Source organism: Myotis myotis, unplaced genomic scaffold, assembly GCF_014108235.1.
Source record: "Myotis myotis isolate mMyoMyo1 unplaced genomic scaffold, mMyoMyo1.p scaffold_m19_p_4, whole genome shotgun sequence".
Taxonomy (NCBI): Eukaryota; Metazoa; Chordata; class Mammalia; order Chiroptera; family Vespertilionidae; genus Myotis; species Myotis myotis.
In genome coordinates, this window is record NW_023416346.1 from 7,116,527 (window position 1) to 7,139,021 (window position 22,495).

The window sequence follows — 22,495 nt, forward strand, 5'->3', positions numbered from 1 at the left end:
AAGGTCATTTGCCTTGAACTTGTTGCTGTGTATCATTTAAGTGAGGGAATCATAATTTCTAGTTTGTGTCAGGAGCACATGGAGAGCTTATTAATAAGGTAGAGCCCCAGCCCCAGTGACCCTGATTCAGTAAGTGATTCTCTGGGGAGACATTTCTTCAACCAACGGTGGGTATTATTATTTTTTCCTTCTTACTATTTCTGCTTTGACTCTGAATTTAATTTTTGATTTTTAAGATTACCCCATTCTGCCCAGAGTTCATTATTTTTTTCTCAGTAAATCTCTGAAGCAGATCACTTTTCATTATTTTTTTAAAAAATTGATTTCAGAGAGGAAGGGAGAAGAAGAGAGAGAGAAACATCAATGATGAAATGGAATCATGGATTGGCTGTCTCCTGTACACTCCCTACTGGGGATTGAGCCCGCAACCTGGGCATGTGCCCTGACTGGGAATCGAACTATGACGTCCTGGTTCATAAGTCGACGCTCAACCACTGAGCCACGCCGGCCGGGCCACTTTTCATTCTTAAACCTTTCCCAGCTCCTGACTGGTGTTCTCATGACCACTGGAACCCAGGAGTTAGGTTGTCCCAAGTACAGGTTTTGAGAAATTCCTTTGTAATCCTTGGATTTGTGATAATCTCACTGATTATCCCACTGAAAACTCCCATAGGAGTTTTCTTATCCTAACTTAAAAGAGTGTTTTCTATAAACCAAAGAATATATATGTATATATGCATAACCCATGGACACAGACTATAGTATTGTAGAGACCTGGGGTGGAGGGCAGGTGCAAGCTAGAAAGGGTCAATGGGGGAAAAAAAGGATACATCTGTAATACTTTCAACAATGAAGATAAATTTTTAAAAAAGCTTTCTGATATTTGGGAGCACATATGTATTCTATTTATTTTATCAATTCATCAGGTAGGCTTTAAAATTTGGAATTGTATGGCTTTTGAATTTTGGCTCTCTGTAATTCAGAGTTCAATTTGTCAACAGTTGCATATTCAACATTATTCACATTGCAAAAGTAATCTGTGATATGACAAGAGCACATTTCCCATTATATTAAAATGGTTGCATCTAAGACAAATTATGCCAATAATTCAAAATAAATTAAAATTCGTTTATGAAATGTTCAAATGGAAACACTGTCACAGGGAAAAATGTCACCTCACCTACTTTCACCACTGAACTGGAAACTTAAAGTTATAGATCAAAGTGAAAATTTTAACTACTTTAACTTTTTTTTTTTTATTGCTTAAAGTATTACAAAGGGTATTACATATGTGTCCATTTTATCCCCCCGCCCTAGACAGTCCCCTAGCCTCCCCTATCCCCCAATGTCTTATGTCCACTGGTTATGCTTATATGCATGCATACAAGTCCTTTAGTTGATCTCTTACCCCCCTACCTCCTGTCCCGCAACCCTCCCCGGCCTTCCTGCTGCAGTTTGACAATCTGTTTGAGGCAGCTCTGCCTCTGTATCTATTATTGTTCAAAAGTTTATAATGGTCTCTATTATCCATGAATGAGTGAGATCATGTGGTATTTTTCCTTCATTGACTGGCTTATTTCACTTAGCATAATGCTCTCCAGTTCCATCCATGACGTTGCAAATGGTAAGAGTTCCTTCCTTTTTAGAGCAGCATAGTATTCCATCGTGTAGATGTACCACAGTTTTCTAATCCATTCATCTACTGATGGGCACTTAGGCTGTTTCCAGATCTTAGCTATGGTGAATTGTGCTGCTATGAACATAGGGGTGCATATATCCTTTCTGACTGGTGTTTCTGGTTTCTTGGGATATATTCCTAGAAGTGGGATCACAGGGTCAAATGGGAGTTCCATTTTCAGTTTTTTAAGGAAACTCCATACTGTCTTCCATAGTGGCTGCACCAGTCTGCATTCCCACCAGCAGTGCACAAGTGTTCCTTTTTCTCCACATCCTCTCCAGCACTTGTCGTTTGTTGATTTGTTGATGATAGCCAGTCTGACAGGTGTGAGATGGTACCTCATTGTTGTTTTGATTTGCATCTCTCGGATGATTAGTGACTTTGAGCATGTTTTCATATGTCTCTTGGCTTTCTGAATGTCCTCTTTTGAAAGGTGTCTATTTAGGTCCTTTGCCCATTTTTTGATTGGATTGTTTATCTTCCTTTTGTTAAGTTGTATGAGTTCCCTATAAATTTTGGAGATTAGGCCCTTATCAGATATGACATTGGCAAATATGTTTTCCCACACAGTGGGTTTTCTCGTTGTTTTTTTGATGGTTTCTTTTGCTGTGCAGAAGCTTTTTATTTTGATGTAGTCCCATTTGTTCATTTTCTCTTTCGTTTCAAGTGCCCTAGGAGCTGTATCAGTGAAGAAATTGCTTTGGCATATGTCTGAGATTTTGTTGCCTTTGGATTCTTCTAGAATTTTTATGGTTTCCTGTCGTACATTTAAGTCCTTTATCCATTTTGAGTTTATTTTTGTGTATGGTGTAAGTTGGTGGTCTAGTTTCATTTTATTGCATATATCTGTCCAATTTTCCCAACACCATTTATTGAAGAGACTATCTTGGCTCCATTGTATGTTCTTGCCTCCTTTGTCAAATATTAATTGAGCATATTGGTTCGGGCCGATTTCTGGGCTCTCTATTCTATTCCATTGATCTATATGCCTATTCTTGTGCCAGTACCAGGCAGTTTTGAGAACAGTGGCTTTGTAATACATCTTGATATCTGGTATTGAGATCCCACCTACTTTGTTCTTTCTCAGGATTGCTGCAGCTATTCGGGGTCTTTTTTTATTCCAGATGAATTTTTGGAGAGTTCGTTCTAGATCTCTGAAGTATGCCGTTGGTATTTTAATGGGAAGTGCGTTGAATTTATAGATTGCTTTGGGTAGTATGGACATTTTAATGATGTTGATTCTACCAATCCATGAACACGGTATGTTCTTCCATCTGTTTATGTCTTCCTCTATATCTTTTTTCAACGTCCTGTAGTTTTCTGAGTAGAGGTCTTTTACCTCTTTAGTTAAGTTTATTCCTAGGTAGCTTAATTTTTTTGGTGCGATGGTAAACGGGATTGTTTTTATAATCTCTCTTTCTGAAAGTTCACTATTGGTGTATAGAAATGCCTCGGATTTCTTGGGGTTAATTTTGTATCCTGCTACATTGCCAAATTCATGTATTAAGTCCAGTAGCTTTTTGATGGAGTCTCTAGGGTTTTGTATGTATAATATCATGTCATCTGCAAATAAGGACAGTTTTACTTCCTCTTTTCCAATTTGGATGCCTTTTATTTCTTCTTCTTGCCGAATTGCAATGGCTAACACTTCCAGTACTATGTTGAACAGGAGTGGTGAGAGGGGGCATCCCTGTCTTGTTCCTGTTCTTAGGGGAAATGGTGTTAGTTTTTGTCCATTGAGTATGATGTTGGCTGTGGGCCTGTCATATATGGCTTTTATTATGTTGAGGTATGATCCTTCTACTCCCACTTTGCTGAGAGCTTTTATCAAAAATGGGTGTTGAATTTTGTCAAATGCTTTTTCTGCATCAATTGATATGACCATGTGGTTTTTTTCTTTCAATTTGTTTATGTGATGTATCACGTTTATTGATTTACGGATATTGTACCATCCTTGCATCCCTGGGATAAATCCTACTTGGTCATGGTGTATGATTTTTCTGATGTACTGCTGGATCCGATTTGCTAAGATTTTGTTGAGGATTTTGGCATCTATGTTCATGAGGGATATTGGCCTGTAATTCTCTTTCATTGTGTTGTCTTTACCTGGTTTTGGTATTAGGGTGATGCTGGCTTCATAGAATGAGCTTGGAAGTGTTCCTTCCTCTTGAATTTTTTGTAGTAGTCTGAGGAGGATAGGTTTTAGTTCTTCCTTGAATGTTTGGTAAAACTCCCCTGTGAAGCCGTCTGGTCCTGGGCTTTTGTTTGCTGGAAGCTTTTTGATGACTGCTTCAATTTCTTCCATAGTTATTGGCCTGTTGAGATTTTTAGATTCTTCCTGATTGAGTTTTGGAATGTTGTATTTTTCTAGGAATTTGTCCATTTCCTCCAGGTTGTCTAGTTTGTTGGAGTAGAGCTGTCCGTAGTATTTTTTAACAATCATTTGTATTTCTGTGGGTTCTGTTGTTATTTCGCCTCTATCGTTTCTGATTTTGTTTATTTGGGTCCTCTCTCTTTGCTTCTTGGTGAGTCTGGCTAGATGTTTGTCAATCTTGTTTATCCTTTCAAAGAACCAGCTCTTGGTTTCATTGATTTTCTGTATTGTTTTTTTGGTCTCTATGTCATTTATTTCTGCTCTAATCTTTATTATCTCCTTCCTTCTGCTCACTCTGGGGTTTTCTTGTTGCTCTCTTTCTAATTCTTTGAGTTGTAGAGTTAGATGATTTACTACCATTTTTTCTTGTTTTTTGAGATAGGCCTGTAGAGCAATAAACTTCCCTCTCAGGACTGCTTTCATTGTGTCCCATAGGTTTTGGATTGTTGTGTTTTCATTGTCATTAGTTTCCAGGATGTTTTGAATTTCTTCTTTGATTTCATTGGTAACCCAATCAATATTTAATAGCATGCTATTCAGCTTCCAGGTGTTTGAGTATTTTGGGTTGTTTTTATTGTAGTTTATTTCTAATATTATGCCATCGTGGTCTGCGAAGACGCTTTTTATGATTTCAATTTTCTTGAATTTGGGGATACTTTGCTTGTGACCCAATATATGGTCTATTTTTGAATATGTCCTATGAGCATTTGAGTAGAATGTATATTCCCTGGCTTTCGGGTGAAGTGTTCTGAAGATGTCTATTAAGTCCATCTGATCTAGTGAGTCATTTAGGATTGCTGTATCTTTGCTGATTATTTGTCTAGAAGACTTATCCAGTGCTGTCAGTGGTGTATTAAAGTCCCCTACAATGATTGTAATGTTGTCGATCTCTCCTTTGATATCTTCCAGGAGTTTTTTTTATGAATTTGGGTGCTCCTGCATTGGGTGCATATATGTTTACCAGGGTTATATCTTCTTGTTGTATTGATCCCTTTAGTATTATGAAGTGGCCTTCCTTATCTCTTGTTATGGCCTTCACTTTGAGGTCTATTTTGTCCGATATAAGTATTGCTACCCCAGCTTTCTTTTCCTTTCCATTTGCCTGAAAGATATTTTTCCATCCTTTCACTTTCAGTCTGTGTGAGTCCCTTCTAATGAGGTGGGTTTCTTGTAGACAGCAGATGTATGGGTCATGTTTTTTTATCCATTCAGCCACTCGATGTCTTTTGTTTGGAGCATTTAGTCCGTTTACGTTTAAAGTTATTATTGAAAGGTACTTGTTTGTAGGCATTTCTGTTTTTGTGTGGCTGTTTTCTTTCTGAGCTTTTTATTTCTTATTTTTATACCAGTCCCTTTAGCATTCCTTGCATTGCTGGCTTGGTGGTGATAAACTCCCTTAGCCTTTTTTTGTCTGTGAAGCTTCTTATTTCCCCTTCAAGTTTGAATGATAGCCTTGCTGGATAGAGTATTCTTGTATTTAGTCCTTTGCTTTGCATCACTTTGTAAATTTCCGTCCATTCTTTTCTGGCCTGATGTGTTTCTGTTGAGAAATCATTTGACAATCTAATGGGAGATCCCTTGTATGTAACTTTCCGTCTCTCTCTTGCAGCCTGTAAGATTCTCTCTTTGTCATGAACATTTGCCATGGTAATTATGATGTGTCTTGGTGTGGGTCTTTTCGGGTTCACCTTGTTTGGGACTCTCTGGGCTTGTGTGACTTTTTTCTTCCCCACCTCGGGGAAGTTTTCTGATATTATTTCTTCTAATAGGTTTTCTAATCTTTGTTCATCCTTCTGTTGTTCTGGTACCCCTATTATTCGTATGTTGTTTCGTTTCATGTTGTCCCAAAGCTCCCTTAGGCTCTCCTCCTGTCTTTTCATTTTTTTCTCCAATTGCAGTACGTTTTGGGTGTGTTTTGCTTCCTTGTCTTCTAAATCACTAATTCAGTCCTCCGCTTCTCCTAGTCTACTGTTGATACTTTCAATGGAGTTTTTCATTGCAGCTATATCACTCTTCATTTCTTCTTGGGTCTTACTTAAGTTGTTGATTTTTTCATCTGTTTCTTCTAGCTTCTTCCATATGTTATCGATTTTTTCATCTGTTTCTTCTTGCTTCTTGGAGAGGTTGTCGATTTTTTCCTCCATCCGGTTTATGCACTCTAGGACCCTTATTCTGAATTCTTTTTCTGTCATGTTGCATGCCTCTGTATTACTTAGCTGCTTTTCTGGAGAGTCCTCCTTCTCTTTCCTTTGGGGGTTTCTTTGTCTACCCATGTTTGATCTCGCTGACATATCTAGACGTTGTGTCATTCAGTGGCTGCTCCCTTGGTGGCAGTGACTCCTTGGTCTGTGGTTGCTCTTTGGGCGGTTGCGGTAGCAGCTGCTCTTCAGTTGGCAGCAGCTCCTCTGGTGGGTGCTGTTCACAGCTGTGGTGGCTCTTCTGGCTGGTGGGGCAAGGTTTCACGTACAGCTGCTGTTCCTCAGCAGAGGGTGTGGTGCTCAGGTGGTTGCTGTTGCTTGGATCTGCTGCGTTGATTTAAAGGCACAAAATACAACACAACAAGGCACCACGTACCAGGCACTATACACAAATATATTCACGATATGAATAACCCCAAATAAAGGTGACCACATGAATTAAGAGAATTAGGGGATAAGGAAGAAGGAAGAGAAAAAGAGAAAAGAGAAAAAAGAAAAGAAAATTAGGGACCAAAAAAAGGAGTGCAAAAATGAAATTGGGAAAAAGGAGGGGGGAAAATAAAAGCGAGAAAAGAAAAGAAAAGAAAAAAAAAAGAGCGAAAAGAGAGAATGAAGTGGAAGAGGGGAAGAGACTTTTTTATATGAGGAGAATACTCCTATAGAACAGCCATTAATCCCAACAAATTCCAGCAACAGCTCCCTGGAGATGAATTCAAACTAGAAACAACCAATAATATAATGATGAAAATAGAATGGAGAACACTAATCCCAAAATAAAATAAAGAGAAAATAAAATGGCACTTTAAAAAAAATGGTAAAATGGTAGCAGTAATAATACTGGTTAAAAATAAGAAGGTAGTAATTAAAAGGGTAAAATCAGGTGATGGAAAAAAGAAGAAAAAAAAGAAACAAAAGAAGAAGAAAAGAAAAAAAGAAAAAAAAAGAAAAAAAATTGGTTTCTTAGTTAAAAGGTGAAAAAAGGAAAAAAAAAATATTGCAGTAGTGAAGGTCGTTCGGTTCTTCTATTCTTCAGTGTGGCTCGCCTTCGACCTGCCAGGTATTCAGGAGAGTGTTGAGTTTCCCTGCGATACACTGTTCCTCTGTGTTGTAAACCACAGTCCTTATTTTAAAGCAAGCCGCATTTGTTTCCCAGACTGCCTTATTTTGTGTTTAGCAAAGAGTCAGTTTGTGGGTCAGCCTCTGGGTGGCAGTGTTCTGGGGTTGGCCTCTGAGGCTATAGGGCCTCTCTGTCCAGTGGAAGTTCACTGCCCAGAGCTGGCTGCGTAATAGTTAGTTACCGGCGCTGTGTTGTTGCTGGGATTGAAAATCCCTCTATAGGCCAGACCCTGTTAACTCCCAGGGACTGATCAGGTTATTTTAATCCTTGATCTCCTACAGGGTGGAATCTGGGTGTGGCTGTGCTCCTTGCCTGGGGGCTGGGGGGAGGAGTCTCACTCTCCGGAAAGAATGGCTGCCTCAGCCCTGGGCTCAGGGGTGTCTCAGCACTCAATTCGCTGCCACCTCTCCCTGCCCCCCTTCTCTCCTCAGTCTCTCCCCAGATTCCACTCCTCCACACACTCTCCCTCTCTTCAGCACAGGTGAGTGTCTGTATCCGAAATGTCCCATGAACAGGATTCAGTGAAAACAAACAAACAAACGCCGGCCGCGGAAACGGGGAAGGCTTGGTTTCTGTAAGCTTCTTCTCTTACAGGGACTGCATGGTATGGTCAGCTCTTCAGGCTGCCCCCTTTAGGCTCAGTCCTCTGTGATCACAGACCCAGCTCTCAATTCCCCCGGCAGCGCCAGGAATCCCGCGGTTCTCCTTTCCCCCGTCAGGGGCTGTGCCTGTCCCAAGGACGCGGCTGTCTGCCACGCGGTCTCCCTCCGACTCTCTGGGCTCAGAGGTCTGGCAAACTTTCCTGCCCAAATCCCTGGTTTTTTTTACCTTTCCAGGGGAGTTCTGCTCTTCCCGGCTGCAAACCGTCTCGCCAGCTGAGGAATTTCGCCAATTCGGGTGGATGTTACTAGTTTCAGCTGCTCACTCCATTTGCTCAGGGACACGACCTGGGAGGCGTCTGCCTATACCGCCGCCATCTTCGGAATCAACTACTTTAACTTTTAAAAATGATAATTTATTATAATTATTTGTGATGTTGCTGTAGATAAAGATGAGTGGCTAAGTCATAATTTCAAAGATAAAAAATAGAAGTACAGAGAAGAGGGAACTACCAATGACAAAGCTGTCACAATGCTTGGTTTTGAATGTGGGCACTGAAGGGTTAAATTGACAAGGCTTAGGACCTTAAAGGTAAAACTTTCCGTACCTCTTGACAGCCTCAGATATTCCCAGCAAGTTTTTGAAAATAAAGAGATGCATTTCTAATATCATGTAGTATCTATGATCAACCTACTGTTAGGTGCTTGGGGGATCAAGTCTTACAATTTGCCTGACCTGAAGCACAACTCTGGATAGTACACCTCAGATTGTACTTTCAGCACTCAAATAAGCTTATGTTTATTTATTCTTTGAAAAACAATCAAACTATTTGTGTGAGTCAGGAGACCATCCTTGAAATATCTGATGTCTAGGGTGGAAAGAGACCACTTTAGTAAGCAAAATAGATTGATGCTTTAAGAAATCAGCAACTGGATGGGGAAGGCCTGATTAAGATACTTGCAGGCATTTCGATATTGTAGATGACATTTGTGGGGATCAGTAGTCAAGGTTCAATAAACCTCTAAGTTCTTGGTTACGTTGAGTCAGCCAAAGGTTATTTGAGAAGTAACTCCAAATTGGTTTCTATTCCCAATAAGTATATTTGTCTTTGCATTTCTTTACTCTGTTGCACATTTGGAGGTGAAAAAGCAACCGTGTGTGTAGAATGTACCAATGTTTTCTCATTTCTCCTTAGATTACCAATAAAAGCAAAGAATCAACATGGGCCTTAATTCACAGTGTGAGTGATGCTTTTTCTGGCTGGTTGTTGATGCTACTTATTGGGCTTTTATCAGGTATGGTAAACTCTGTTAGTTTTCTAAATAAATCTCACAAAATTTTGGTATGCCCCTACCCTAAGTCATGGCTTGAGTTGAGTGCTGTGCTTTACAATTCTCCTACATGAAATAAATTGCTGATGGATCTTTTGGAAGCTCATGTCCCTGCGGTAAAGGGATACTAATACAGTGGGGCCTTGATTTACGAGTTTAATTTGTTCTGTGACGGAGCTCGTAACTCAAATTACTCGTATGTCAAATCAACAGTGAACGAGTGAAACACATGATGCTGGGCTGATGTTGTGGCGTTCACTGTGACGTTCGCTGCGCCAACTAGCGGTGGGGTATCTGAAGCTGGCTCGTAACCAGAATTTTAGCTCGCAAGTCAAAGCAAAAAATCGGCCGAGAGACGGCTTGTATCTCGAAAAACTCATTAGTCGGGACACTCGTAAGTCAAGACCCCACTGTACCTGCATCTCCTGTAAATAAATGATGTTAAATGAGGAATTACATTTAAATGCATTTGTACACCATAAAATGATGTATTCACTTTAAGGTGTTGTTAGCATGGCATTTCAGTGCTTGTCTTGAGGAAGAGCCCTTCTATTGAAAACAGTTTTTTTTAAAAAAATACATAGTACATGGGGTTTAGGAGAGAAGATGTAGAAGAGGACTTCCTGAGGCATTTTTCTAGCTATTTCTTAAACATCTACTCTCTCAATTGGGGATAAAGAAAAGCATGTAATACATGGCTCATATCCTGAAGGAGTTTACCATCTCATTCTTTCATGGTGGCTGAGAAGTGGGCTGCTACCACCTTTCCCTATCATCTCCATCAACCTCCCAAGCCACTGCAAGTAATATATGATCTAACTTGGAATATTACACTTGCTATGCAAATACAGCTTTAAAGCAAGTTCCCAAGCAGGTTTCCCCTCCTCTGGAGGAAGCAAAAAGCCAAGAATACCTGGCAGAGATGCTAAGAGATGTTGCCTTACGGCATTAAAAGATGGGTGCAGGAAGATCTGGAATATTGAGTTAAAATGAATGTTAAGTGGGAAACCTGAAGTTGGATGAGATGAGATAGCAATTAACAGCACAGGCTCTAGTTTGTGGCTGCCTAGATTTGAATCCAAGTCTCACCACTTGCTAGTTTTGGGACTTTTGGCAAGTTTCTGAACCCTTGAAAACTTCAGTTTACTGATCTATAAAGTGGGGATAATGAGTATCTATTATTACTCATTTGTGCGGAGATTAAATGAGGTAGAACGCACATAGCACTCAGCACAGAGCCCAGTTATTAATGGTACCTCTGCTGCTGTTACCTAGAGATAATTCATAAGCCATGGAGTATACGATGATTGCTGCAATGAGGAATGTCTCAGCCATAGCTGGATTTTCAAAGATGATCTAGGGCAGTGGTCAGCAAACATTTTCTCTTAAGGATCAGATAGTAAATATTTTAGGATTTATGGGCCAAATGGTTTCTGTAGCATGACAACAGCCATAGACATTAGGTAAACAAATGAGTGGGGCTGTGACCAAGAAAAACTTTATTTACAAACACAGAGGCAGATTTGACTCTCAGACCATAATTTGCCACCCTGTGGTCTAGGGTGTTAATGGTGCCCCTTCTGCCTTGCACAGGAGAGAGAACATGGTCTGGCCAGTTTAGAGCTAGCTAATAATAGATTAAGTGATCTGTAGCCTCAAGTGTTGCAGAGATGCCGAAGAAAAGGAAGAGGACTGAGAAAAGGTTATATAGTTTAGCAGTTAAGAGAATACCAATGACCTCGAAAAACCATCTCAGGCAAATATTAGGGGCGAGAGTTCAGGGGGAGGCAAGCAGTATGAAAGTTTTGGAGATATTTGGTGTTCATTGGAAGTAGAGAAGGGACAAAAGCTTGAAGTGGTAAGAAGGACAAGGGAAAGCATTTTATGAAATTTGTAACCAGGGAAGAAGGAGCTGGTTGGGAAAAGGAGAGGTAGAAGTAGAAGGGAAGACAGCATTGAGGGTACCCATGTTAGTTAGGATAAGACATGCATGCATGAAATTACTAGAGAACAAGCCAAACTCTATAACATCATGTTAATTTTCGGAATCCAGGCAATAATTGCAATAAGAGTTAGAAGGAAGAGAAGGTGGGAGCTGGAGTGGCCAAGAATAGGTATCAAACTGTGTTAGATTTGACTAGGTTATTCAAGTATGTAAATAACCTGTGTTAACACTTTTAGCACCTACCAAAACATACACATGGCATGGCCTCCAGCCTGTTGGAATGTAAATGTAATATCCTCAACTTTTTTATGTATTTCTTGTCACTAGGTGAATATTTTTCTTTCCCTCATACACACAGGGTATTTTGTTTTTAAGCATTAGGGAGCTAAAATAGAAGCAGTGTGTCTGAATGCAGGAACAGTCTAGGGATTCAGGGGCTGTGAATTTTATGATGTCTTTACTATTTCCCTAAAGTTATATTCTAGACCATTTAATTTTTGTATGCCATAATTTCTTCATTTGGGTGACAGAAATGATAAAAGGCCAAAATTGAAAGTACTATAGCTATCTTAACCCTATCAGTCTATTAGCCATAGTACCTAAGTTCCCATTCACTATTACTTTCTCACATTTTTCTTTGATGAATATTATATATATAATATTGTTTGCTCCTCTCACTAAGAAAACTTCAGAGTGTTTATGTCCTAGGCCAGTGATGGCGAACCTATGACACGCGTGTCAGAGGTGACACGCGAACTCATTTTTTTGGTTGATTTTTCTTTGTTAAATGGCATTTAAATATAGAAAGTAAATATAAAAAAATATAAGTCTTTGTTTTACTATGGGTGCAAATATCAAAAAATTTCTCTATGTGACACGGCACCAGAGTTAAGTTAGGGTTTTTCAAAATGCTGACACGCCAAGCTCAAAAGGTTCGCCATCACTGTCCTAGGCTCAGGAGGCTTTAATACGTCTACAGCTTCATGTAACCTTCTATGTGGGTGCTTTTATAAATTTAGTTCCCTTAGCCTAGAATGCCTTCCTGCCCATTGCTCAAATTCCCTTGTCCACGGGACAAAATCACTATCAAGACTGAGTCCTTCACCCATAGCCTTCATCGGTTCCCCTCCCCACGCCATCTTAAATAAGATATCATATCATATTCTTTAATATGGTCAATTCAAGTTTTCTCAGTCTTAACGTATATGTGAGAATAAAATAATCTTTAATAAACTTGACTGTCTTTATGGATCAGTATTCATTAACTCTAAGTCAAAGCAGAATCTTTCTTTTTTAAAAACTATAATTCTTTTAAAAAATATTTTTATTGATTTCAGAGAAGAGGGGAGAGTGAGAGAGAATGATGAGAGAGAATCATTGACAGGCTGCCTCCTGCATGCCCCCAACTGGAGATCGAGCCTGCAACCCAGGCATGTGCCCTTTACCAGAATCGAACCTGGGACCCTTCAGTCTGCAGGCCGATGCTCTATCCACTGAACCAAACCGGCTAGGGCCAAAGCAGAATCTTTCCATGTAAATCAGTGGAAGGTCAAATCTATTTGCTCCTTGTTCCCACTCAACCTCTTTGCTCTCCCTTAAGTTTCCCCTATATAGAAATTCTATTGACACAGTGTTTAATGTAGACAGTGTTTTGTTTTGTTTTTCCCTCTTGAACAGGCATTTAATAATAAGTGAAATCTATTAGAGACACTAGGTGAAAATCAAGCAGACAGACAAGCAGGAAGAAGTTGCAGATGGAATGGGGAAAAGTATATGTTTGTCCATTATTTTTATCCCTTTTCTGTCATTTGCTCTAAAATTTTTGGCCCTTCCTTCTCTCCCTTCAAATCAGGTTCCCTAGCTGGCTTGATAGACATCTCTGCTCATTGGATGACAGACTTAAAAGAAGGTATATGCACAAAAGGATTGTGGTTTAACCATGAACACTGTTGCTGGGACTCTGATCAGGTCACTTTTGAAAACAAAGACAAATGCCCAAAGTGGAATAGCTGGTCTCAGCTTCTCATCAGCACAGAAGAGGTAACGTGTAGTGAAGATTTTGGAACCACTGACTTTTATTCTTACATTTCCTTCTTTTCTTATACTGTACTCATGGTAACTGTGGACTCTCCCCTTGTTTTCCTTTTCATGAAAACGGGAACCAGTGCCAGCTTCCTTTTTCTGTGGTTTTAAATTCAGTCCTATTTCCATCTCTTCTGGCATGTGGAAGTGTTTGATGCTTACACAATTACTTAACATTTTTTGCTTGTTTTAAACAAGCTTATTGTTTCTTCTTGGTTTTAGTACACAGTGTGACTGAATCTATCTTTCTCTAATAATTTCAGTAGAAAAGTCAGAGATAACCAACAGGAAAGCTACAATTTCTAACAAAGGATGAACTGGGTTATAAATGTTTATTGTGTAGATTCCAAAAGTAATTTCCCCCTGAGCATTAAATTACAACATTAAAAAACTATGGTATGTATACTTTGCTCAAAATGCTCTAATGACACCCTTAGTATAAGTAAAAACTTATGTTCTGAATATGAAAAAATCTATATCAAAACAACAGAAACCCAGGAATAAACTTACCCCAGTCCCATTTTGAGATTGTCAGTATTTTCATTTGTCCTTCTCTGCTAGCTTATATTTTTCAAAGAAGTATTAACTTTGTTTTGCAGTTTTTTGCCTTTCTGTTACCACTTGGTTGTAAGTTAGATCTTTCCTACTAAAAACAAAAACAGAAAATAAAACTGAACAAAGCAACTGTCAATTCCCAATTTCACTCTGACTTCTACTAATTAAAACAGGTACTATCTCAGCTCACTACTCATCCACTCTGTTGGTGAAGTGAGGGGGATAACACTAGGACATATGTTTGTACTTTTATTTTATTTATTTATTTTTAATATATTTTTGTTGACTTCAGAGAGGAAGGGAGAGGGAGAGAGAGAGATAGAAACATCAATGATGAGAGAGAATCATTCATCAGCTGCTTCCTGCACGTCCCCTACTGGGGATCGAACCCACAACCCAGGCATGTGCCCTGACCAAGAATGGAGCCATGACCTCCTGGTTCATAGGTCGATGCTCCACCACTGAGCCACACTGGCCGGACTGTTTGTATTTTTTAAGATTCATGTAACGTTTTATTTATTTTTTATTTTAAATCTTTATTGTTGAAAGTATTACATATACTTTCTTCCCACCTACTTTGGTCCACATTTGAAATGGGGTGCGTGCATGCACACACACACACACACACAGAGTTAGTCAAGGGAAAAATGGGTAGGAGAATAATAAAGTCAGGAATAACAGTGTTTATGTGTATATATGGCTGTGCATATTTTGGTTTGGGGAACAGAGTTCAATAACAGTGGTAAATATATACTGTGTGTATGAGAGGGTTTAAATCTAAGCTCAAATGGGGTCAGCATGCCAGAGAATAGGTGAAACCACAGGATAAATGCTATGTGCCTTCCCAAATATCAGTCTTTCCTACATATTTGGCAGATTTTTTTCTCCTAAATTAAATGTAAACAATCATTAAAAAGAAATGCAAAATTCCCATGTTTGTTAAGATAAAACATAATTTCTATTTCAGCTCTGCTCTGGGTGCCCCCATCCCCTGCCCTGATATCTCTATTTACTTTCCTAGATTAGCAGTACTTGGGTAGAAAAATTTGAGAAGCACTGGAATTTAGGGTGAGTGTGTGTGTGTGTGTGTGTGTGTGTGTGTGTGTGTGTGTGTATCTTATGTGTGTATGATTCCCTTGCTTTAGAAAGCTTATGTTTGAAGTATAGATTCATAGGAAGTTGCAAAACAGTATATAGGGAGGTCTCCTCTATCTTTCACCCAGCCTCTCTTTTCCCAATGCTAACATCTTATCAAGTATAGTATAATAACAAAACAAGGAAATTGACAATGGTACAATCCACCGACCTTATTTCTTCTGTTTTACATGCATCGATGTGTGTGTGTGTGTGTGTGTGTGTGTGTGTGTGTGTGTGTGTGTGTGGTCTCCTGCAATTTTATTACATGTATAGATTTATATAACCACCACCACAGTTGAGATATGGAACTATTGTTGCATCACCACAGGGCCCATCCCTGCTAACCCTTTATAACTGGGAATATTTTTAAGTGTTCCAACCATAACTTTCAAACTGGAGCTTGAGATTTTTCAAGTGAAAAATTTATCTGGCTCTCCTTTTTATGAACAAAATCCTTGCTTGGGGAAAAAGTCTTCTGGGTTTTAAGAGTTCTCTTGCCAAGAACTTGGCCTCCGGGTCTCTGCCTCTAGCCAATTTCAGCTATGTTCCCTTTCTCCCCCCTTTCCTCTTTGTTTCCAATTTCTGGAGTCCTCTTCCCTAGCTACATTCCAAAGGCAAAGAGAGAACAAATATATGTTTCTCTGAGGGAGTAAGATAATGGAAAATCTGTGTCAAAATTATAATTCAGAAAAAACCTATCCATTTTGGTTCTCCTTGTCTAGGTCAGCAATTTTTTAAATAGTATAATGTTTTAAAAAGTCAAAAGTTCATTGAGTTTTGTGTAATTTGATTGAATTTCAACTTCTAATATGTATATCAGCATGCATAATCTCCTTATGTTCAAAATAGGTTTTTTTATGGGACATAACTATTTGCAAGCCCTTTAATGTTGGTGATTTCTTATTGGTGGTTAAAATTAGATTTATTTTCTCACAGACTTTGTTATCATAGGGTAGTTTCAAAAGTATATTACCTTGATTCTATTTTCTCCATTTAAAAAATAGCTATTGCCATTTTATTCTTTGGGATAGCTGTCATTTTACTGGTTTTGTTTTATGGTCAGAGTCTGAAACTTCCTACTACATAAACTTGTTGCTGAATCTGTAGTAGGAAAATTCTCTCAAAGATGTGATCATTCTCTACAGAACATAATTGTGTATTTTAAGAAAAACACCCATGAATTTTAGACACTATACCTTCTATGAGAATTTGACACCGAGGTAGGTTGCCAAAGGTGAATTTAATGAAACTTTAGAGCCAACCCGAACTTCAAATGTGTAGCCAAGGTCCTGCCATTTGAATAGAAGGCCTGTTAATCTTAATAAAGTTGACTTTAAAAAAACATATTTTTATTGATTTTAGAGAGGAAAGGAGAGGGAGAGAGAAACCTCAGTGATGAGAGAGAATCATTATTTGGCTGCCTTCTGCATGCCCCCTCCTGGGGATTGAACCCGCAACCTGGGCACATGCCCTGACCAGGAATTGAACCCTGAGCTCCTGGTTCATAGGTCGACGCTCAACCACTGAGCCAGGCCGGCCAGGCTACAGTTGACTCTTGAACAATACAGTTTTGAACTGTGCACTGTGCAGGTCCACTTATATGCAGAATTTTTTCAATACTACTAAATATAATCAGCCCTTTGTGTTCTCCTTCATGGATTCAGACCTCCAGGGATTCAACCAACCACAGATGGAACACAGTATTTTCATATTACCATCCGTGGTTTCCTAACTGCATATCAAAGATAGTTTTTTATTTTCAGTTGGTTTAATCCATGGATGTGAAGGGCCAACTGTAGTTAAGTTTGGGGGGAGTCAAAAGTTATATGGGGAATCTAAAGAACAAAATAAATGAACAAAATAGAAACAGACTCATAGATACAGAGAACAGAGTGGTAGTTGCCAGAGGGGTTGGGGCACTAGGTGAAAAAGACGAAGGGATTAAGAAGTACAAATGGAGCCCTAACCGGTTTGGCTCAGTGGATAGAGCGTCGGTCTGTGGACTGAAAGGTCCCAGGTTCGATTCCGGTCAAGGGCATGTACCTTGGTTGCGGGCACATCCCCAGTGGTAGGTGTGCAGGAGGCAGCTGATCGATGTTTCTCTCTCATCGATGTTTCTAACTCTCTATCCTTCTCCCTTCCTCTCTGTAAAAAATCAATAAAATATATTTTAAAAAAAGTACAAATGGATAATTTCAGAATAGTTGCAGGGATGGAAATTACAGATAGAGAATATAGTCAATAATATTCTAATAACTATGTATAGGGCGAGGTGGGTAATTGAAATATTGGGGGATCACTTTGTAAAGTATATGGTTGTCTATCTGCTCTGCTATACACCTGAAACTAATACAAAGTAATACTGATGTAAACTATAATTGAAAAATTTAAAAAAGTTATATGGGGATTTTCAGCTGCTTAGGGGTCAGTATCTGTTTAAGGGTCAACTGTACCGTTGGCTACAAAACCTATCAAACCACTCATATAGAAAGTGAATTTGCTTCAGGAATTTGTTTTCCCTGGTTCTTGTTGATCCTTAGAAGCCATTGTCAGTTTCTTTTGGGTGTAGCAAGCCCTTCATTTTCAGAAGCAAATGGACTGACAGTGTTTTTAGTAGAATCTTTGCTGATAATCGGGAAACATCTTAAGCAATTTAATATTAGGTTTTTTCTCTCTGACTTCCTCTCCTGAAAATCTATTACTCAGAAGAGCTGCATGCCTTACTGAGGCTGTCTGAGCTAACAAAACTTCTTTTCTTTTTTCCCTGCTTTAGGGAGCCTTTGCCTACATAGTCAATTATTTCATGTACGTCCTCTGGGCTCTACTGTTTGCCTTCCTTGCCGTGTCTCTTGTCAAGGTGTTTGCACCTTATGCCTGTGGCTCTGGAATCCCTGAGGTAAGTCTCTAAAATGGCTTATAAATGGTAACAATAATGAATCCTTTTTGGTTAAAATCCTTTAATATGTATACCACAATATGAATATTAAACAAGGTTAGATCTTGAGGCAATCTAGGGCCTCTCTAGGTGTTCCCTAAGTTTCCTCCCCACCTGAGCCACCTAGATATTAAAAGGAGTTGATTCCTAGCCTCCTGTGGGTTACTGGAGAACTAGGCCCCTGAAGACCTCTACCACTCCCTACTCAAGAAGCTTCCCAGGGTAGATCTCAAGATTCTGGCCTGAAAATGTAGTGGTATTGTCAACTTTGTTATAGCAGAATAAATAAAGCTATTTGGCTGTATTTTCTACAATCTGATTTGGGCTAGAAAAAAGGGTGATTAAAACCCTGTTTCTAATTATTTTTGATTTAGATTGCTTGACATTGATTGAAACCACTGAGATTTAAGGTTACCCAGATGACCTTGCCCCTCTCTGTTTCCTGACGAAGTCACAGTTACAAATTTTTCTGGCAGGGAATCAAGGCTATATTAGTCTGTAAGGAAAATACCTTCCCTTTCCACCTCCCCTTCATATACACACTCTCATACTTATAATACTCCCTTGCCCAGCTATCACATGGCCAAAAAAGAAACAAGAAACATGAAAACTTAAAGAACAGTTCTCACTTTCTTGGGTTCCTGGCCTCCTTCCCAAACTAGGATCACTGTAGGTCTAGCATTTGTATGTTCAAAAGGTATAGTTTCTATAATGAGGTCCAGATTATTGCTTCTTAGTTTGGTTTACTTGCTTAGTCTATATCCAGTATTTCTGTGTTTGACCTGCAGATAAAAACTATCTTGAGTGGTTTTATTATTAGGGGCTACTTGGGTAAGTGGACCCTGATTATCAAAACCATCACGTTGGTGCTGGCAGTGTCTTCTGGCTTGAGCCTGGGCAAAGAGGGCCCTCTAGTGCACGTGGCTTGCTGTTGTGGGAACATCCTGTGCCACTGCTTCAACAAATACAGGAAGAATGAAGCCAAACGCAGAGAGGTAATAACAAACGGCCTTAACAGTCTCTCTCTCTCTCTCTCTCTCTCTCTCTCTCTCTCTCTCTCTCTCTCTCTCTTTCTTTCTCTGTTTGTTTATTTGTTTTGGGTGAAAACATAAATGGTAATTCCTAGGGATGAAAATTTGGGGATTCTACCAATGTTAATTCAAATGCCCTTTGACCTAGAAGTTCCACTTCTAGGAATTTATCCTACAGACATGCTAGCATGTGTGTGCTCAAAGATGTATGGGGATAGTCAGCGCATTATTTACCAATATAGCAAAAAGCTGAAATTATCACAATGTGCACAACAAGGGCCTGACTGAACAATCTTACATCCATACTATTGAAAACTATGCAACTTTTAAAAAGACTGAGATAGCCCTTTATATACTGACATGAAAGTATGGCCAGAGAACACTGTTAGGTTTTTTAAAAAACAATTTCAGAATAATGTATCTAGTATAATTTAATTAGTGTTTTTATTTATTATTATTATTTATTTAAAAATATTTTTATTGATTTTAGAGAAGAAGTGAGAGGGAGAGAGGGATAAAAACATCAATGATGAGAGAGAATCATTGATCAGCTGCCTCCTGCATGTCCCACACTGGGGATCAAGCCCACAACCCAGGCATGTGCCCTGACTGGGAATCAAACTGAGACCTCCTGGTTCACAGGTTGATGCTTAACCACTGAGCAACACTGGCTGGGCTAATTAATGTTTTTAATAGGTGTGTGTATGTGAACCTAGAAAGAAAATGTCTGTAAAGTGGTTTTACCCCAAACTGTTAAAAAAAAAATGTCTACTTCTAGTGAATGGGAAGTGAGGTGACAGTAAAGGTGAAGTAAGGACTTAAACTTTTTATTATATATAATTCTATACAATTGTGTGTAGTCTCTATTATAAATTAAGTTAAACAATAGAAGATTTTAAAAAAGAAGTCTATTCCTATGAAAGAATACACACTCAGCATTTGTTTCAGATGCCAGACTCTTCATGTTTTATTTCTACCTAACACCAAATGGCATTCAGCTCTGTGTCTTGGATCTCCCTCTGCCTTCTGTCTCAACCACGCTAAATTAGTTCCACCAAAGCGTCTCTGTAGGAGTTCTCATGTTGAGGATTTTGAGAAAGAAGAGCATTTTAGAAAAATGTTCCAGGTCATTGTTTACTTTTGTCCTGCTATAATTAGAGATTTAAGAAAATAATGGTTCTTGCTCTATTTTCCTTGAATTACAAAGAAATCACATATGGAATGGGTCAATACCAAGGCCATTCTATTATAAAGGGTTTCTCATAAAATTGGAACCTAGTGGTTTATTTTGAAAACAAAGGAAAAAAATTAAGAGCTAGAAGGAAACTCAAAGGTGTTGAAATTTTAAATATGAAATACATTTTTTTGTCTTTTGAGGCATTTTATTTGCATGTATGTATTACATCCCTAGAAAAAGAACCCCAGGATTTTCCCTCCTGTGTGTTTTCGTCTTGCTTCTTCATGGTTCATGATGCCCACTGTGGTTGTCAGTACAATGAAACCAAACTGACGGGACGGAAGCAAGTTGTTCTGCCATTTTTCTAGATCTTTGAGTTGCACATCAAATCTGGGGCTGATTACTCCACACTTGTTCAACCTGCCTGTGAGGTTCACAACAATTTTCCCAGCTCTGTGGTCATCAATAATTTCAAATTTGCCAATGTAACCATGCTTCATAATCACAGTCAGAAACCGGACGATGACTTTGGAGCATGGCCTGATGAGAACCTGGCGTTTGCCTCTCTTTTCGGCATTGTTGATACTCTTCAGAGCATCAGCCAGGACATTCATGCGCACCATTATGGAGGCACGGACTGATGGCGGAAAAAGCTGGAATACATATTGATAGTTCAAGGGGGGAAACTTCCTGGCAAGAGAGGAAAGCTAGAGAGAGACATATATATCTGAATGGTAGAGGAATATAAAGGTAGTATTAAGTTGGTGAAGTTGTTATATGGCAATAATGTTATATGGCAAAACTGTTTTTTCAGCTTTGACAAGAGTGAAATGTTGATTGTTGCTGGTTTTGCAGGGGTAGAGGTGACTTTGGAACTGTAGATTGCTAATTACTTTCATTCCATAAAATTAAAATTTTTTTGTTCAAATAATTTCTTATAAAATGAGAGGGGAGTTTGATTTGGCTGTTTCTCTGAACAGATGTAATATATTTCTCTAACTAGACTCATGAATATTTGAAGTTTTAGTTGACTTGCTATTGCTTATTTAGACTTTCCAGTTATTTTTTCCTGTTGATTGGCAGCAACCCTTTTGTGTCCCAGGGCCTGGTCAAAGTGGGCAGATGGTTGAATAAAATAAAGATTTGAAAAGTAAGGGCATAAACTCCACTCTACAACTTAAAATTATAGCAAACAAGCCAACTCGATTTTTCTCCCACGTAATTCATCCTAAACAGTTACTAAAATCCCCTTTCTCAAGTTCCATGTTGACTGTCATTCTTCTCAGATGAAAACCATTATAGCCATAAATTTCTAAGTCCTCCCCAGCTAGCTTCAAAGAGTTCACTCTTTCCTCCCTTTCGTTTCCCTTGGTCATCCTATACTCCCAGAGAAATCTGTTTACTTATTTTGCCAAGAACCATTTTATTCTTAAGAAACTCAGGGGAGGTGGGAGTAGGGGGGATGGAAAGAGATTATCCAAGGAACATATATGCATAACCCATGGACACAGATGATAATAATGTGATGAAGGCCTGGGGTGGGGTGGGGACTGGGTGGAGGGGGGGGCAAAGGGGAAAATGGGTGACATCTGTACTACTGTCAACAATTAAAAAAAGAAATGGTAACACATCCACAAAAAACCTCTCAATTTTTGTCTACTTTTTCTTTCAAATACTTCCTTACTACCCCAAATCATATTATCACTCCACAGCAACCAGAATCTGATGACAGGACTTTATCTTTCCATTACTTCTTGTGTTTGTCATGCTTTCCCCTTCCCTCTTAGCCCTTTATCTTTCCATACCTAAACATACATAGATCTTCTCTTTCCTTCAAAATATATTCCCAAACTTGCTTCTAGTTACCTCCTATTTCTTTTTCCATAGGTCACTAGACATGGAGTAGGACACATAGTATAGGAAAACTTAAATATCTATTATATGAATATTTGCAGCTCCTGAATAGCTGTGAACTAATTGTAACTTTAGTTTTGTGTCATTAGAACCTTCCTTAAAATTTAATTTAAGAAGTGTTTCTTTACAAAGAAAGTGTTATGTAAACACATCATTGAAAGTACTTCATTTAGGTGATGAATACAGACTCAAAGTCAGTTATGGAATTGTGTGTATTGAAGATGGGGGCATAATTTGGAATAAAGCATACCTAGATTGATTACAAATGAAAGACCATTTATTTATTACAGCATGTGAAATATGTGTTCAAAATCTAAATACAATGTTTGCTCTCAAAGTATAAATTGAACTTCATTTTTTTATAAACTGCATATGGAGCATGTAAAGTTTTTTTTAAAAAAAATGTTTAGTAGCCACTAGC

At 38.8% G+C, this 22,495-nt stretch overlaps 2 protein-coding genes across 6 annotated transcripts in view; one reads left to right on the forward strand and one right to left on the reverse strand.

The window, feature by feature from the left end:
- Positions 1–22,495, forward strand: part of CLCN5 (chloride voltage-gated channel 5) — a 184,238-nt gene that overhangs the window by 141,569 nt on the left and 20,174 nt on the right. For all 5 annotated transcript variants that reach the window (XR_004966906.1, XM_036304692.1, XM_036304693.1 and 2 more), the window contains 4 exons: positions 9,163–9,262; positions 13,096–13,283; positions 17,791–17,913; positions 18,741–18,947. Coding sequence is in view for 4 of the 5 variants with exons in the window: in XM_036304692.1 (XP_036160585.1) it covers positions 9,163–9,262; positions 13,096–13,283; positions 17,791–17,913; positions 18,741–18,947 (618 nt within the window). In the remaining variant the exon portion in view is untranslated. The remainder of the gene's footprint in view (positions 1–9,162; positions 9,263–13,095; positions 13,284–17,790; positions 17,914–18,740; positions 18,948–22,495) is intronic.
- LOC118653854 (40S ribosomal protein S15a-like) lies at positions 20,383–20,796 on the reverse strand. The gene has a single exon (XM_036304696.1). The coding sequence runs from the start codon at positions 20,781–20,783 to the stop codon at positions 20,391–20,393; it is 393 nt and encodes a 130-aa protein (XP_036160589.1). The 5' UTR covers positions 20,784–20,796; the 3' UTR covers positions 20,383–20,390.